The 19,210-nt window shown below is 33.9% G+C and overlaps 2 protein-coding genes across 2 annotated transcripts in view; one reads left to right on the top strand and one right to left on the bottom strand.

Moving 5' to 3' along the window:
* Positions 1 to 2,685, bottom strand: part of LOC106093602 (protein stum) — an 81,400-nt gene extending 78,715 nt beyond the window's left edge. Inside the window, exon 1 of the mRNA XM_059368965.1 lies at positions 1,841 to 2,685. Coding sequence (XP_059224948.1) covers positions 1,841 to 2,655 — 815 coding nt within the window. The 5' untranslated portion in view covers positions 2,656 to 2,685. The remainder of the gene's footprint in view (positions 1 to 1,840) is intronic.
* The window catches only part of LOC106093607 (uncharacterized), a 97,102-nt gene that overhangs the window by 35,317 nt on the left and 42,575 nt on the right, over positions 1 to 19,210 (top strand). The gene's annotated exons all lie outside the window — the stretch shown is intronic.

Below are 19,210 nucleotides of genomic sequence, written 5' to 3' on the forward strand. Positions count from 1 at the left end.
ACGTAAGGAATGGTGCGCCAAATCGGATAAGAACTGCGCCCTCTAGAGGCTCAAAATGTAAAATCGAGATATTAATTTTTGGTGCTTAAAAAGCGATTTGTACCACTCTTGGTGTGGATGCTTAAGATCATTACGGAGGGTTCAAAATTTCATCTCTATCGATTAAAGATTGCACCTTTTAGGAGCTCAAGAAGTCAAATCGCGAGATCGGTTTATATGGGAGCTATATCAGTTTACAAACCGATATGGACCTTTCTTGGTTTAGATGTTGGAGGTCATCATAAAAATCATAGTACAAAATGTCATCCCAATCAGATTGAAATTGCGCCCTCTAGAGGCTAAACCTGGAATTTCTCGATATTAACTTTTCTAGCCCACTGTGCATCGATTGCCCTTACGTCCCTCTCTGCATATTCATCCTTTTGTTAATCTGATCTCTTTTCGTCCCTCCATTCGGCTATATATATCCATACGTCCATCCATTTTCCGTCCCGTCCAACACACAGTGGGAGAAAATCGAAAAAAACTGGTAAAAATATGCCGTGTGAAAACGGGTAGAGATATCTCTCTGAAATTTGGAATGGCAAGAGCTTAGGTGATAGCTAGAACAAGCTTAAAAAATTCCAAGGCCCTATATTGTCCAAGCGCCTTTTGGAAGGCCCCTAAAGCTAGTCACCTCGGTATTTGGAAAATTTGTTGGGGCTACCAAATCTTCGCTTGTGGTCCGATTTGGAAATTTTTTTTCTACAAAAAATCAAAGAAAAAGACGAATTAAGATGTTAGAATTTTGCAGATAAAAGTGTCCTTAAAAATTAAATATAAATTCTCCCCGATTTGTTTTAGTTTTTTTCGGCTCTGTCCCACTGTGCAACGTTTGATTCTGCTCTCCACCATAAAATATACTTATGCCTTCATTCTGATTGTAACTCTTAGAAATATTTGTCTGGTCCTCTGGGCTTACGATGAGGACCATAGGACCGTGGTGAGTAACTTTCAGGGCCCTCTTTTAATCTTTCAAGGACCCCCTTAAAACCTCAAATTTGGCACATCATGCGGACATCACTACAGCTCTCCTCATATCAAATTTCCCGCTGATAACTCAACCCATTCAAAAATTACAGATTTGTCCACTTGATGTTGTCCCAACAGGCTTATGGGCTAACAAATATCTTTCTAGGACCCCCTTATGACGTTCCGACGGGCTCATGGGCTAACAAATATCTTTCTAGGACCTCAAACAACCTAACATTTGGCACATCATTTGGACAGCTCTCCCCATGTCAAATTTCCTACAGATAGTATTACCCATTTAAAAATGACCAATTTTCCAATTTGTTTCCCACTGTGCGGGGGATGATGATGTTCCGACAGGCTTATGGACTAACAAATATCTTTCTAGGACCCCCTTATGACGTTCCGACGGGCTCATGGGCTAACAAATATCTTTCTAGGACCTCAAACAACCTAACATTTGGCACATCATTCGGACAGCTCTCCCCATGTCAAATTTCCTACAGATAGTATTACCCATTCAAAAATGACCAATTTTCCAATTTGTTTCCCACTGTGCGGGGGTTGATGATGTTCCGACAGGCAAGTGGACTAACAAATATCTTTCTAGGACCCCTTAGAACCTCAATCATCTATACAGCACTTCAGCTCTTCCCATGTCTAATTTCCTTTAGATACATTTTATAAAATTGTTTCCACTGTTTTTAGTTTCTTTCCCATTGTGCAGGGGATGATAATGCTTAGACAGGCTTACGAATGTACAAAGGAAAACTTTTGAAATAATGCAAAAATATCAGTAAAGGCATTCCCCCTTAGTGCCCAAACTTACCTCAGTGCATTCATTTCTACTGGTGTCTCATTATCTGCCTCGGTTCTGGTTATGCTGGATTTCCTGGTAGTAGCCTCACTAAATTCCCTCAGCGAATGGCCATCACTTATGGTATAGGTCTCCTTCAATTCTACCACGTCTTGGGCTGAGGTATTTCTTAACATTTCGTTGGGTGTCAACAGCCGATAGTTGGGCGAATTGTGAGTACCGGATGAGGAGTCACCGCTAGAGTTGGGTAGAATTTGTATATCCGGTGGTTTAAGTCTGGGTATGCCCGAGGGTAATATTTCAAAATTCTTGGGCGAGGGCGATGAAGCACTGGAATAACGCCTACCCATCAGAGTGGCATAAGGAACTTGAGGAAACAGGCGCTGAGGTATATGCGTTTCGTTAGAGCCCATTATCTGATCTTCATCCGAAGTCAATTCTACCGAAGTGGAACGCATAAAGGCGGGTGTTGAGAATGTGCTGCCCAGAAAGTCATCGGGCGGAGGCGGTGGTACAGGATCGCCAAATAAACTATTAAAGGCGGGCTCCTCTTCCATATCGACATCGACCTCGGGATTTGAACTTTGACGGGTGGTGGAACGTGAGGGTATTTGTTGTATATGATGATGCTGATGGTGTGGTGTATGGCCATAACGCCCCGTCTGCGGCCTTAGCGAAGAGGGCGCCATTACCTGATAGTTATAGTCCAAGGGTATAATGGAAGGAGTTTCACGCTTGTTAGAGCCCGAAGAGCTATGAGATGCTGGCCTTGAATTGGTTTGAAACAACGGTGGTGAGGAGAATGATGATGAGGATGATGGGTTCATATTAACATGGGCTCTTTAGAAAAATTTCTAAGATTTAATGCAGCTATGAGTGGAAAAGGCTGTCAAAAAAGCTGAAAATGCAACAACAACAAAAAACTAAGAAAAAAAATTTAAATTCTTTATAACATTGCCAACTTACCTGGGCTACATATTCTTGTTGCTTGTTTTGTGTTTAAAGGGCTGAAGAAAATTGTTTTGGTGTTAGGGGGAGGGGTTTTAAATATTTTGGCTTGTTTTCACCGGTTTTTCAAAGCATTCCCAAACACATGTGTGCCCAAGTTTGCCATTATCGATTTCAACTTTGGTTTTTGGAAAAAAATAAAAATTTAAATTTTTAATCCTTTTACTCTCTTTTTTGGGGAAGCTCTGATTCACTCTCTCTCTCTCTCTGGACTAGACTCAAAAGCTTTTCAATGACCCTGCAAAGCTTAATGCCGTTGTTTAGATGTTGAGGTTATCAAAGTTCAATGCATACTAAAAACAGCAAACCTTCGCCAATATTCAACAAGCCAGCCAGAAGTCCTTACTGGTGGTCAAGTGTTGTTGAATTTCTATTTCCTTATGCCTTGAAGGTGTTGTTGAAACTGGCTCTCCTTGGCCCAGCACAATTACCACAAAAAAGTTTGCTTTGCTTCCTTGTTTTGGGGTTTGTTTTGGTTTGGTTTTCTTGGGTCGGTCATTGCATGTCCATGTCCCAGCAGTGTGGCTATTTTGTGAACTTCTGCCTTCAGCTGGTTTGGTTGTGGCGCCTAGGCTTTTGTGTGGAATGTTTCGTTGGATTTTTCTTTTGGTCTTTGTTTTATGTTGGAGGACTTGGTTATAAAATTCATTCGAATTGATTATGCATTTTTTTACAGCCTATTGAGGCCATTGCATTCCCCAGGAATTTTTTTTTTCCACAGTTCATTGGCTTTTCCTCGAAGACTGCAACAGGAAAGATGATGGTCAGTTTGTATGAAAAATTGTTTTCACTTCCAAGGCATTGGACTTATCGCATAAAATATTCATAAGGCAATCTGAAAATAGAGAGAAAGTTTTTGAAATAAATTCGATTTAAAATTTTGTAATTAAGAAAATAAATTAAATGGGTAGCCAACACCTTAGGATGGCAGGGGGTTATGTGTGATTCAGTTTTTATACCCTACACCACTACTGTGGTACAGGGTATTTTAAGTTTGTGCATTTGTTTGCAACGCTAAAAAAGAGGAGAAGAGCTATACCCATTGATAAGTATAACGATTGACTCAGAATCACTTTCTGATTCGATTTAGCCATGTCCGTCTGTCCATCCGTCCGTCTGTCCGTCTGTAAGTCCATGTATTCTTGTAATCAAAGTGCAGGTCGCATTTGTTGTCCAATCATCACGAAATTTTGCAGATATTACTTTTTTGGCCCAAGGACGGACGCTATTGATTTTGAGAAAAATCGGTTCAGATTTAGATATAGCTCCCATATATATGTATCGCCCGATTTGCACTAATATGGTCGTAGTAGCTAAAATTTTAAACCGATCTATACAAAATTTGGTATGGACTGTTTTGTTACTGATCTTAACATATATTCAAGATTTCATCAAAATCGGTTCAGATTTAGATATAGCTCCCATATATATGTATCGCCTGATTTGCAATTAAATGGCCGTAGTAGCAACAATTTTCAACCGATCTGCATAAAATTTGGCAAGAATTGTTTTGCTACAGATCTTAACATATGTTCAAGATTTCATTAAAATCGGTTCAGATTTAGATATAGCTCCCATATATATGTATCGCCCGATTTGCAATTAAATGGCCGTAGTAGCAACAATTTTCAACCGATCTGCATACAATTTGGCAAGAATTGTTTTGCTACAGATCTTAACATATGTTCAAGATTTCATTAAAATCGGCTCAGATTTAGATATAGCTTCTATATATATGTATTGCCCGATTTGCAATTAAATGGCCGTAGTAGCAACAATTTTCAACCGATCTGCATACAATTTGGCACGAGTTGTTTTGCTACAAATCTTAACATATGTTGAAGATTTCATCAAAATCGGTTCAGATTTAGATATAGCTCCCATATATATGTATCGCCCGATTTGCAATTAAATGGCCGTAGTAGCAACAATTTTCAACCGATCTGCATAAAATTTGGCACGAGTTGTTTTGCTACAGATCTTAACATATATTCAAGATTTCATCAAAATCGGCTCAGATTTAGATATAGCTCCCATATATATGTATCGCCCGATTTGCAATTAAATGGCCGTAATAGCAACAATTTTCAACCGATCTGCATAAAATTTGGCACGAGTTGTTTTGCTACAGATCTTAACATATGTTCAAGATTTCATTAAAATCGGCTCAGATTTAGATATAGCTCCCATATATATGTATCGCCCGATTTGCACTTAAATGACCGTGCTAAATTTCGTGCTCTACTCCCAAATACCTTTCACTTTGACCTCATATTGCTATATTTGGTAAATTTGTCCTCTTTAGTGGTGTTTTGATGGAGAAACGGTCGTCCAAACCCTTGGTCTCTAATTTGGATATCAGATTCATATTCTACTCTCAAATACCTTTTATTTGAGCCCCATATTGTCATGGTCGATATATACGTCCGATTTAGGGGTGTTTTGGAGCCTAGGGTGGTCCCCTAACACTTGGTCCTGAAATTACATATCGGCTACGTTTTCTACTCATAAATACCTTTTGTTTGAGTCCCATATTGTCGTGATTGGTCTATACATATATTTGGTGGGTTTTGGGGGTGGGGCGAGCCAATAGAGGGCGCTATTCTTATCCGAATGGACTGAAATTCTACTATGGTCTTCAACATTCAATTCACTTTTGTGGTCCGAATCGGACTATAAGTTGGTATTTAAGTTTTTTTTTAGTCCAACCTAAAATATTTCCTAACATACCACTGTGTACAACATGTAGCACCTTAGCGTTATAAACATAACCACCACCAACAAATTACTAATACGAACACGTGCCCTTCTTTGAAGGGATAAACACCGTTAATACAAGTGTCTAGAGTCACAGATACATTTTTAGGAGTGATAGAAATTTTAAATAAAGAGGAAGGTGGATATTTTTAAAAAATTTGGTTGGCGTAGGAAATGTAGTCAACATGTTTGTTTGCTTAAGCTCATTTACCCTTTACTCGTCCGTCTGCTCGTCAGCCTATCTATCTGTCTGTCTGTCCGTCCATATGTCTGTCCGTCCATATGTCTGTCCGTCCATATGTCTGTCCGTCCATATGTCTGTCTGTTTTTCTATCTGTTCATCTGTCTATCTGTTTGTCTATCTGTTCATCTGTCTGTTGGATTTTAACATGCTTTCACTTATTTCTCACTATTTAGGTTTTTATTTTATTGCATTATTTCATAACTCTAAAAAAAGCACCCTATATCTGTGGATGGGTATGTTATTACAGCAGTGTTAGTGTTTATATGGTTGTTCATTGTTGCCACTGCACGAGTATAACAAACGTTTGCGGAAGAAACGAAAAACAACTTCCGGTTAAAGTTTTCAAAGCCTCTTTCTAACGCTTTCCTTCAGTCTTCATTTTCGCAAGAGTAACCTGGCGAGCTGATAGAAGGATTTTTTGTTTTTCCTTCATTTCTGCCTTTGCCTTCTTTACACTCTCCAAAGATGGTTTTGTGTAGGTGTTGGTAAGACCTATTCATTGATTATATTTTGGCCATGTTGCTTTAAGTGTTTGTTTTTTTGTTGGTTGGCTTTTGGTTTGTTTGGCCGGTTAATTTGGCCAACAAATGAAATGCAGAATAAAATGAGAATTGTATAGTTGTTTTTTTGTTGCTTTTGTTCATGTTCCGCATTTAAATGCTTAACCTAAATTTTTGGTGTAGACTCATAAAAAATGCCGGTTGGTCATAAGTAATGAAGAAACTGACACCAAAAAGGGAAATCATAAGTTTTGGCGTCAATATTTCACCTACTTTTGGCCACCAATGTTTGTTAAAACTTTAAGGAATGAAATATTGGTTCAATTTTTATAAAAATTTTGGCCCAAAACAAAATTTTCTATAAAAATTTTAGCCCAAAACAAAATTTTCTATAAAAATTTTGGCCCCAAAAATTTTCTATAAAAATTTTGCCCCAAAAATTTTCTATTAAAATTTTGACCCAAAAATTTTCTATTAAAATTTTGGCCCAAAAATTTTCTATAAAAATTTGGGCCCAAAAATTTTCTATAAAAATTTTGGCCCAAAAATTTTCTACAAAAATGTTGGCCCAAAAATGTTGGCCCAAAAATGTTGGCCCAAAATTTTTTTATAAAAATGTTGGCCCCAAAAATTTTTTTATAAAAATGTTGGCCTCAAAAAGTTTCAATAAAATGTTGGCCCCAAAAATTTTGCCCCAAAAATTTTCTATAAAAATTTTGGCCAAAAAATTTTCTATAAAAATTTTGGCACAAAACTAAATTTTCTATAAAAATTTTGGCCCAAAAATTTTCTATAAAAATTTTGGCCCAAAAATTTTCTATAAAAATTATGGCCCAAAAATTTTCTATAAAAATTTTGGCCCAAAAATTTTCTATAAAAATTTTGGCCCAAAAATTTTCTATAAAAATTTTGGCCCAAAAATTTTCTATAAAAATTTTGGCCCCAAAAATTTTCTATAATAATTTTGGCCCCAAAAATTTTCTATAAAAATGTTGGCCCAAAAAGTTTCAATAAAATGTTGGCCCTAAAAATTTTCTATAAAAATTTTGGCCCAAAAATTTTCTATAAAAATTTTGGCCCAAAAATTTTCTATAAAAATTTTGGCCCAAAAATTTTCTATAAAAATTTTAGCCCAAAAATTTTCTATAAAAATTTTGGCCCAAAAATTTTCTATAAAAATTTTGGCCCAAAAATTTTCTATAAAAATTTTGGCCCAAAAATTTTCTATAAAAATTTTGGCCCAAAAATTTTCTATAAAAATGTTGGCCCAAAAATTTTCTATAAAAATGTTGGCCCAAAAATTTTCTATAAAAATGTTGGCCCAAAAATTTTCTATAAAAATTTTGGCCCAAAAATTTTCTATAAAAATTTTGGCCCAAAAATTTTCTATAAAAATTTTGGCTCAAAAATTTTCTATAAAAATTTTGGCCCAAAAATTTTCTATAAAAATTTTGGCCCAAAAATTTTCTATAAAAATTTTGGCCCAAAAATTTTCTATAAAAATTTTGGCCCAAAATGTAATGTAAAATTTTGGCCCAAAAATTTTTTATAAAAATGTTGGCCCTTGGTCTTTGTTTCCTTAGCGGGTTAATGTTATGATGACATTTTCATTTTGAGGTTAACAGAAAATTTATTCACCTCTCTCCATAGTCTTCATTGATTTTTTGCAAATTTATTTTTGGATTTTTTTTTGAGGTCTGCATTGTTTTTTTTCTTTTGTGTTCTTTTGTGTCACGACCTCATTCAAGATCAGATATTTAATCTAGGTTAAATTTGTGTGTAAACGCTAAATTAACGACGCAAGCAACAAGAGGGTGAATTATTGAAATTCCTTAGATTTAATTTTGAGGTAAAGCAAAAAATAAAATAAAACGACACCTTACGGATATCCTGGCAGATAGAAGGAAGGCGATGTAAAGCAGTCGACATTGTATGAAAGTATTATTTAATTTTTGAGGTCATGTCAAAACGAGAATCTAAATATTTTCGAAAGAGCATAAAACGTAAGTTTCTTAGAAAGTGATGTCGGAATTTGGTTCAAAAGAAAAATTTAAATTTTCTTTTCTATAGGAAAATTGGACAGTATTTTATTTCTATAGGAAAATTCTACAAAATTTCTGTTGAAATTTTTTTTTTATAAAAAAATTTTTGTCAAAATTGTATTTTTACAGAAAATTTTGTCAAAAAATTGATCTCTATAGAAAAATTTGTCAACACTTTTTCCAAACTTGTTTTTTAGAAAACTTGTTACAAAATTAGTCTTTTTTTTTTTTAGAAAATTTTGCCCACTTTTTTATTTTTATAGAAAATTTTTGTCAAGATTTGATTTTTATTGAAATTTTTAATCAAGTTGGATTTTTACAGAAAACATTGCTGTCAAACATTGGTTTTTATAGAAAACTATCCGCACCGGCCTCGCTCCTCGCGCCTTCCTTAAGTCTCTAATAACTGTTTAGGGTGGGGACACTTCGCCCTGAATGAGGATATACAGGGTGGCTGATGAAAGCCGCTACCAAAAAAAAATGTAATAACTTTTTTTCTATTTAATAATAATAATTTAATAATTAATTTAATTAATTAATTAATTAATTTAATTAATAATAATTTAATAATTAATTTAATAATTTAATTTAACATGAATAAAAGAAAAATGTATTCCATACACCGAAAAAAAAATGTAGCAATATTCATCATTGTAGCAATATTCATCAGCCACCCTGTAGAATTCGTGCCACTGAAGCGTATGTCCGCCTACGACGCTGTACGCCTGCGTTCGAATCCTGGCGAGAACATCGGACCAAATTTAATGCGATGGTTATCCCTCTTTATTGCTAACGAAATTTGTGAGGTATCATGCCTTGCATGGTCATGTAAAAAATTCACCCCAAAGAGTTGTCGCACTGCCGCACGCCCATCGGCTATAAAAAAGGTCCCTTATCATTGAGTTTAAACTTAAATGGGAAAACCCTCATTGATGTGTGAGAAGTTTGCCCCTGCTCGGTTCCTGGGCAAATTCTTTTTAGAGGAGTGATGTCAACTCAGACATTTCGAATCAAAAATGGATATCAAATTCGTACTCCACTACCAAATCCCTTTAATTTGAGCCCCATATTGCCATGATCGGTAAATATGATCCATTTGGAGGGTGTTTTGGGGTTGGGGCGTTCACCGGCACTTTGCCCTGAAAATAGATATCAAGTTCTTTCTTTATTCCCAAATACCGTTGATTTGAGCTTCATATTGTCACAGTCGGAAATTAAGTTCAGTTTGCTTTAGGGACCTTAAGCGTACCCTCAAACCCTTGGCTCCAAAATTGGATATCAAATTCGTTTTCCACTCGCAAATACCATTCATTTGAGTCCCATATTGTCATAATGGGTCAATTAGCCTTTTTCACGTATATTAAGGAGGAAAAGCGCCACATGGACTTGAACGCAAATTTTAATGTCATATTCGTAATCTAATCCCATATACATTTCATTTGAGTCCCATATTGCGATGGTCGGCTAATTTTCCCATTTTGGTGTATTTGGTGGTGGGGTGCCCTTCAATTACTTGGACCTAATATATTATGCCATATTTGTAATCTACCGCCGAAAACTTTCCTTTTGAGTCCCATATTGACATGAACGTCTAATATATCTGTTTAGAGGAGTTTTGTCCCGATCGGTCCTCTTTTGATTTTGGATGGTGTTTTTGGGTTAAGGGTGAAGGTGTGCCCCCTTCCGATATCGAAAGATTATATGGCCTATGTTTCCTTCCAGACCAACCTACACAATCTGTGAAAATTTTAAGAAAATCGGTTCAACCGTTTTTTATTCTACGGAACAAACGAACTGACCGAGGCCCATATAGCCATGATGGTCATATGCCCATTTGGGGCGTTTTTGGGAGGTGGGGTGACCCCCTACACTTCGATCTGATTTTGTATGCCAGATTCATAATCTACTCGCGAATACCTTTCATTTGAGGCCCATATCGACATGAACGCCCAATATATGTGTTTGGGGGAATTTTGGGGTTAGGGCGGCCCGATGGGTACCTAGACCCAAATATAAATACCACATTCGTATTCTATTCTCCAATACCTTTCATTTGATACCCATATTGTTCCGATCGGTCCATTTTTGATTTAGGATGGTGTTTTTGGCATAAGGGGGAGGAGGGTCCGCCCCCCTTCCGATATCAAAAAATTGTATAGCCTTTGTTTCCTTTCAGACCAACCTTCATAGTCTGTGAATATTTCAAGGTAATCGATTCAGCCGTGTTTTAATCTATTCGAAACAAACAAAGAAACACAAACTCATTTTATGTTAAGATTAAGATGAGAATATTTTGTCAAAATGTTATTTTTATAGAAAATTTTATCAACTTTTTATTTCTGTAGAAAATTTTGTCAAAATTTTATTTTTATAGGAAATTTAATCAAAATTTTATTTTTATAGAAAAAAATTGTCAAAATTTTATTTTTATAGAAAATTTTGTCAAAATTTTATTTTTATAGAAAATTTTGTCAAACTTTTATTTTTATAGAAAATTTTGTCAAAATTTTATTTTTATGGACAACTTTGTCAAATTTTATTTTTATAGAAAATTTTGTCAAAATTTTATTATTATAAAAAATTTTGTCAAAATTTCATTTTTATAGAAAATTTTGTCAAAATTTTTTTTATAGAAAATTTTGTCAACATTTTATTTTTTTTAGAAAATTTTGTTAAAATCATATTTTTTTATACAAAATTCTGTCAAAAATTTATTTCTATAGAAAATTTTTTCAAAATTTCATTTTTATAAAAAATTTTGTCAAAATTTCATTCATTTTTAAAAAGTATCTTAAAAAAAATTTTGTAAAAAAAATTATTTGTATAGAAAATTTTGTCAAATTTAATTTTATAGAAATTTTGTAAATTTTTTTTTTATAGAAAATTTTGTCAAAATTAAATTTTTGTCAAAATATTTTTATAGAAAATTTTGTCAAAATTTTATTTTTATGGACAACTTTGTCAAATTTTATTTTTATAGAAAATTTTGTCAAAATTTCATTTTTATAGAAAATTTTGTCAAAATTTTTTTTATAGAAAATTTTGTCAACATTTTATTTTTTTTAGAAAATTTTGTTAAAATCATATTTTTTTATACAAAATTCTGTCAAAAATTTATTTCTATAGAAAATTTTGTCAAAATTTCATTTTTATAAAAAATTTTGTCAAAATTTCATTTTTTGAACAAAATTTCGTCAAAATTCCTGTTTTACAGAAAATTTTGCAAAAATTTTATTTTTATATAAAATTTTGTAAAATTTTTATTTTTATAGAAAATTTTGTCAAAATTTTAGTTTTATAGAAAATTTTGTAAACATTTTATTTTTACAGAAAATTTTGTCAAAATTTTATTTTTACAGAAAATTTTGTCAAATTTTTATTTATATAGAAAATTCTATCAAAATTTTATTTTTAAAGAAAATTCTATCAAAATTTTATTTCTATAGAATATTTTATCAAAATTTTCTTTTTAATAGAAATTTTATTAAAAATTTAATTTCTACGGAATCCAGAAGCGAATAAAACTTTTGTTTTTAATATTTTTTGAATTTGAAACTTTTGTTTTTAATATTTTTTGAATTTTCCCCAACCTTAAAAGAACCTTCAACTTAAAAATCCCTTGTTCAAAAGCCTTCTATTATAAGTGTGTCATAAAATATTTGATTTCATTTCAATTGTTTCATGGCTACCTATAATTAAGTAAGCAATGGATTAACTCCAACTCCAGTTTTAACAAGGGGAATTTCTCAAGCGATGTACGAAATGAAAAATGTTCGCATGATAAAATTTTGCTAACAAAACGATTGTAAAAACGAATCTTGGTCTAATAAATCATTTTGCTGACCACACACACAAGCACACTGAGAAACACTCATCACATACACACTGGCATTGTAATAAAAATTTAGAAAATATAATTGGGATTTTGATTTGATAATTAGGAAATTCCCCAAAATGTATGACACCACGAGTATACTTTGATGTTGAGCACAATAGGAAGTTATTTAAAGAATTTCAATGAAGGCTTGAGGAAAAACATGTTAGAAATTATTTGAAAGCTCAAGTTGTTTGAAACTAGTGTAAGAGATTTGGACTTAAATGCAGAGGATTTGAACTTAAATGCAATGCAGAAACTTGTAAAGATAACCCAAACACAGCACTAGCACTGACGCTATAAGGATGATTCAGACGGTATAATCTTGAATCTGGTAATCAATAGAGTCTGCTAATCAATGAGTCTACACATGTACATTAGAACCAAAGTGCTTAGAAAAAATTTTCTGTAGAAATAAAATTTTGAGAAATTTTCCTACAGGGTGGCTGATGAATATTGCTACAATGATGAATATTGCTACATTTTTTTTTCGGTGTATGGAATACATTTTTCTTTTATTCATGTTAAATTAAATTATTAAATTAATTATTAAATTATTATTAATTAAATTAATTAATTAATTAATTAAATTAATTATTAAATTATTATTATTAAATAGAAAAAAAGTTATTACATTTTTTTTTGGTAGCGGCTTTCATCAGCCACCCTGTATATTGACAAAATTTTCTATAGAAATAAAATTTTGACAAAATTTTCTATAGAAATAAAATTTTGACAAAATTTTCTATAGAAATAAAATTTTGACAAAATTTTCTATAGAAATAAAATTTTGACAAAATTTTCTATAGAAATAAAATTTTGACAAAATTTTCTATAGAAATAAAATTTTGACAAAATTTTCTATAGAAATAAAATTTTGACAAAATTTTCTATAGAAATAAAATTTTGACAAAATTTTCTATAGAAATAAAATTTTGACAAAATTTTCTATAGAAATAAAATTTTGACAAAATTTTCTATAGAAATAAAATTTTGACAAAATTTTCTATAGAAATAAAATTTTGACAAAATTTTCTATAGAAATAAAATTTTGACAAAATTTTCTATAGAAATAAAATTTTGACAAAATTTTCTATAGAAATAAAATTTTGACAAAATTTTCTATAGAAATAAAATTTTGACAAAATTTTCTATAGAAATAAAATTTTGACAAAATTTTCTATAGAAATAAAATTTTGACAAAATTTTTTGTAGAAATAAAATTCTGACAAAATTTTCTACAGAAATAAAATTTTGACAAAATTTTTTGTAGAAATAAAATTTTGACAAAATTTTCTATAGAAATAAAATTTTGACAAAATTTTCTATAGAAATAAAATTTTGACAAAAATTTCTATAGAAATAAAATTTTGATAAAATTTTCTATAGAAATAAAATTTTGACAAAATTTTCTATAGAAATAAAATTTTGATAAAATCTTCTATAGAAATAAAAATTATACAAAATTTTGATAAAAATTTCTACAAAAATAAAATGTTGGCAAATTCCTCCATTATAATTAAATTTTGACCAAGAAATATCACCAGTGCTTGAAATACCATCCCAACTAGAGTAGGTTGTAAAGCACACATCTGAATTTGAACTGGGCTCTTTAAGACGTCTTGCATCACAATCGCAATGGAAAACAAATCAAATCTTACTTCCCTTATTCAAAACCAACTTATCCAACAATGCCAATAGCAACAAACACACACATCTTTAACTAAACTCTTTTATTCTTCGCACGGACCAACGGTGGATGCTGCCAGTGCTGTATTTATGTATAGGCAGTGGTATCTACACCACATGTGACGTGCCTTTCGTTTGATCCATTGGTCGAAATTGAAATCGAAATAAACTAGAATAGAAAAAAACTTTGACAAAATTTTCTATGAAAATAAAATTTTGACAAAATTTTCTAAAGAAATGAAATTTTCACTAAATTTTCTATAGAGATAAAAATTCACAAAATTTTCTATAGAAATAAAATGTTGGCAAATTTTTCTATAGAAATAAATTTTTGCTCACTAATTAGTGAGTGGGTGGAAGCATGTAATCGTTTGGTGGCATAGCAGTCTGACGAGGCCCATGGCAAAGGTCGAAATCGCGAACCCTGCAGCCCGCGCCTTGATACATTTAACACACCACAAATGTTGAGACTCTTTAAAGTTTTTGTTGTTGTTTTGTTTTGAAATAGAAACAAGAAATAAAAACACATTGGTCTAAGCTGGTTAAACCAACAACAAAATGAAATTTTGTGACCAAACTAAAGAAGCGCAAAGAAATGAAATAAAATTTTGACAAAATTTTCTATAGAAAAAACTTTGCCATAGTACTAAAATTTTGTTTTGAAGGGATATAGTTGACCTTTTATACCCATCACCATAGGATAAGGGTATACTAATCTAGTCATCCCGTTTGTAACACCTCGAAATATTTATCTGATACCTCATAAAGTATATATATTCTTGATCGTCTCGACATTCTAAGTCGAACTAGCCGTGTCCGTCTGTCCGTCCGTCCGTCGAAATCGCGATAGCGGTCGAACGTGAAGAGCTAGCCGTTTCGAATTTTGCACATATACTTTATAGTGATGTAGGTCGTTGAGGATTTCAAATGAGCGATATCGGTTCAGATTTAGATATATCTGCCATACAAACCGATCTGCCGATTTAACTTCTTGAGCCTTTACAAAAGCCTCACTTTTCATCCGATTTGGCTGAAATTTAGCACATAGTGTTCTGTTATGACTTCCAACAATTGTGCCAGGTACGGTCTAAATCGATCAAGGTCCTAATATAATAGCTCCCATATAAACTGATCTCCCGATTTGACTTCTTGACCCCCTGGAGGCCGCAATTTTTGTCTGATTTGGCTGAAATTTTGGATTTAGTGTTCTGTTTTGACTCCTAGCAAGGTTCAAATCGGAACCTGATATAGCTCCCATATAAACCAATCTCCCGATTTGACTTCTTGAGCCCCTGCAAGCCTCAATTTTTGTCCGATTTAGCTGAAATTTTGCATGTGGTGTTCTGTTATGACTTCGACATTCTTATTCAATTTGGCTCAGATCGGTCCAGAATTAGATAAAGCTGCCATATAGTCCGATCTCTCGATTTAAGGTCTTGGGCCCATAAATGGCACATTTATTGTCCGATTTTGCTGAAATTTAGGACAGTCAGTTGTGTAAGGCCCTTCGCCATCGTTTTTAAGTTTGGCCCAGATCGCCATATAGACCGACATCTCGAATTAAGGTCTTGGGCCCCTAAAAGGCGCTTTTGTTGTCCAATTTCGCTGAAATTTGGGACAGTGGGTTGTGTTAGGCCATTCGGTAGCCTTCTTCAATTTGGCCCAGATCGGTTCAGATATGGATATAGCTGCGATATAGACCGATCTCTCGATTAAAGGCGCATTTGTTGTCCAATTTCGCTGAAATTTAGGACAGTTGGTTGTGTTGGGCCCTTCGACACATTTTTTCAATTTGGCCCAGATTGGTCCAGAATTGGATATAGCTGCCATATAGACCGATCTCTCGATTTAAGGTCTTGGGCATATAAAAGCGATTATTCGATTTTGCTGAAATTGGAGACAGTGAATTGCGTTAGGCCACAAGGTATCCTTCTTCAATTTGGTCCAGATTTAGATATATCTGCCATTCCTAATTCGATATCCTTGTCCCATATGGTTCAGATCGGTCTTTATTTGGATATAGCTGCCAAAAAGAGCAATTTCGAACCCAAATTGAACATCGACTTTTTGTTTATAGACCACTCAATGTTTGTGGCGAATTTGGTCCAAATCGGACCATATTTCGATATAGCAGCTATGGGTGAATACAAATAATGCATTTTTCATCGAATTGGGATTAAAGGTGGTGGGTAACCCTTTTTACTTGTTTTTAGATTATTTTCAAACGAAATTGCTTGACCAGGTACCACTAGACACTTTATACCCTTACCAGCGCCAAAGGTACACATAAAAGCCTTACTTACTTTAAGTAATCAGAATAACTTTTCTTCACTCATTCATAAAATGCATGCGATTTAATTTTTTTCCCCGGAACACCACATTGTCACTTTTAATTAAAATCTGCAGGTGGGCCAATTTTAGTTAAAAACATTTTTCCATTTAATTACTCTTCACTTTGATTCATTTATGCTTCGTCGAAATTGCTAAAGAGCTACACTCTTTTAATTGTCACGCTACACTTGTAGGCCATTAATTTAAATGCAATATAAAACCAGCTGAACCATGGCTTGAGATTGTTGATGATTAATGCCAACTTTAATGTAACTTTTTTTCACCTTTACGGGCATGTTCACAATTTTTCAAATTTCATGTTCAATTTTTATTTCGGTATATTTTTTATTAAATTTTATTTTTGATTGCCTATTTAAAAACACTGCCTACGTCATATAAGGCTTTCGATTCTTTTTATGTTTTTGTTTGGCATGCAAGCGTTGTTGCACTTTCTTACATTTTGTAGTCCTTTTTTGTGATGGTTGTGTAGGGGGGGGCAAATATTTTTAGAATGCCCCAGCCATGAGTGCCAAGCGCACTAAAAACATTCGATTTGACTGAGAGTTTGAAGTGTCTAACGGCAAAATGGCAACTGTTTGAAGTTGGCCAAAGTTACGTTTCTTTAACTACTTCAAAAGAAAGTTGTTTTTGTGTTCCAAAGAAAATTCACAACAATTCAGGTGTTGCATTGTAAAACGCCAAGAAAGAGAGAGAGAGAAAGAGAGCAAAAGCGGCGAATTGTGGTATGCAATTCGCCTTTAAAACCCATCTGCCAGCCAGTCATTCAGTCAAGCATATCTTTGTTGGTGTTGTTGCTCTTTTGGAATTCTGTTACTTTACTGCAACCTGTTGTTCATATTCAATTCACACGCGATATTCCAGGTGTGAGCATTTACCAGCAAGCTATTGTTGTTGCCTTTGATTTTCTTTGGTGTTTACCCAAGCGCTATTCATATGGCTGGGAAGTCAACCCAAACCCTTGGATTTTTATTTTTGTTTGATATCGTTTTTTTTTTTTTTGTATTGGTTTTGTTTGCTTGGCGTATATATGACGAATAAATTGCCAATAATGGGCAATTGAGTTTGATTGTAAACAAATCAGAAATTTATAGCATACTTAAGGGAGGTGTTTGTATGGTAATTTAGTTGCCTATTATGAGGGCTTGTAAATGGATTTATTGTTAACAAAACACACAATTTTTTCATATTTTTACTAACTGTGAGAGTTTATAAATACACGTGACATCGAATTGTTTAACAGAAAGCTAATTTTGACTAATTTCTTGGACAGAATACAAATTAAAAAAAATATATCCAACTTCCATGGAAGCATTGTCGAAATCGGTTTATTACCTGCCCATATAAAACGATTTTCCGATTAGTATTCTACAAACCAAATCTTGCCTTATTTGGAAGAAATTTGATGCCTTAAGTTTACATACCCATAGTGGTGTTATTTCTAAGACTCTGCCGGGCTGAACTTAGTACTCTTTTTATTATTTAACCCTCCACCATAGGATGGGAGGAAACTAATTTGGTCATTTCGTTTGTAACAACTCGCAAAATAATTCTACGACCCCATAAAATAGATATGCTCTTGATCGCCTTGACCTTCTAAGTCGATCTAGCCTGTCCGTCCGGTTCGATAGTGGTCGAACGAATAAAGATATCGGATTGAATTTTTGCACAGAGACTTCTTATTGGTGCAGATTAGGTTAGGTTAAGATTAAGTGGCAGTCTGTCATCACACTCACTTAGAAGTTTTCGTCCATTGTGATACCACAGGAACAGAAGAAGGAAGATGAATTCTAGTTCCTACCGTTGAACCATCCAGATCGCTTTAAAAAGCCCAATAACTTGCGAATGTTCACATCCGCTAAATCAGACAGGTTCTCAAAGAAATGGCAACCTAAAGTGGAACTCCTTCTGACTGCTAGTAAGGGAAACACACATAGAAGATCTTCTATAGTCTTTTCTTCTTCGATGTCTTCACAGCTTCTGCAAAAGTCGTTGCTGGCAACCTTCAGTCTGTCATCATGTTTTCCGATTAGACAGTGAACTGTCACGATGGACACAATGACTGAGACGTCTGTTCTAGCCAATGACAGCAAAGCAGTAGACCTCTTCAAGTCTAGATGAGGCCACATAGTTTTGGAATGCTCACAGCCCCCTCTTTGTGACCATCTATCATTCGTTGCCCTTCGGGTCTGGTCCTGAAAACTTTGCTTACATGTCGCTACAAGCATATTCACAGATTCCAGTATCCCTGGCATGTGTAGAGAAGTTCCTAGTCTTGCGAGCTCAACCACTTTACAATTTCCTGGGATATCTCTGTGGCCCGGCACCCAGAAGAGGTGATTTTTAAACTGTTTAGCCATCTCATTGAGAGATCTGCAATAGTCGAGAGCGGTTTTTGTGTTCAAAAATATGTTCTCCAGGGATGTAATGGCTATCTGAGAAGATATTTATGCCAATCGTCGTAATGACATTATATCTAAGCCATTCAACCACTTCCTTAATTGCAAAGAACTCCGCTTGATACACACTGCAGTGGTCGGGAAACCTTTTTAATATGACCAGTTCTAGATCTTTAGAGTACACCCCAAAGCCCACCTGGTCGTGGGCCCACCACCTGGTCCCTATAGAAGTCTATGTAACTACTGCTGCCAAGGATATCGTAGTTCCATTCGGTTCTATCAGGAATAGTGGTACAGTACTTTTTATCAAAAAAGCGGCTCAGGTAGGTTTTAATCCACATTGCCTGGAACATCGGATATTGTATCAAGGATAACACAGTGCCCTTTATCGCCACACGACCGTAGAGAAAGCTTCCTTAACCTCACGGCAGTGATCGCTGCAATTTGTCTAGCCACAATGTCCAGAGACATAAGATGTACCATTAAATTCAGTGCATAAGATGGTGTCGTCCTCAGTGAG

This window comes from Stomoxys calcitrans, chromosome 5 (genome assembly GCF_963082655.1).
Source record: "Stomoxys calcitrans chromosome 5, idStoCalc2.1, whole genome shotgun sequence".
In the NCBI taxonomy this organism is placed as follows: domain Eukaryota; kingdom Metazoa; phylum Arthropoda; class Insecta; order Diptera; family Muscidae; genus Stomoxys; species Stomoxys calcitrans.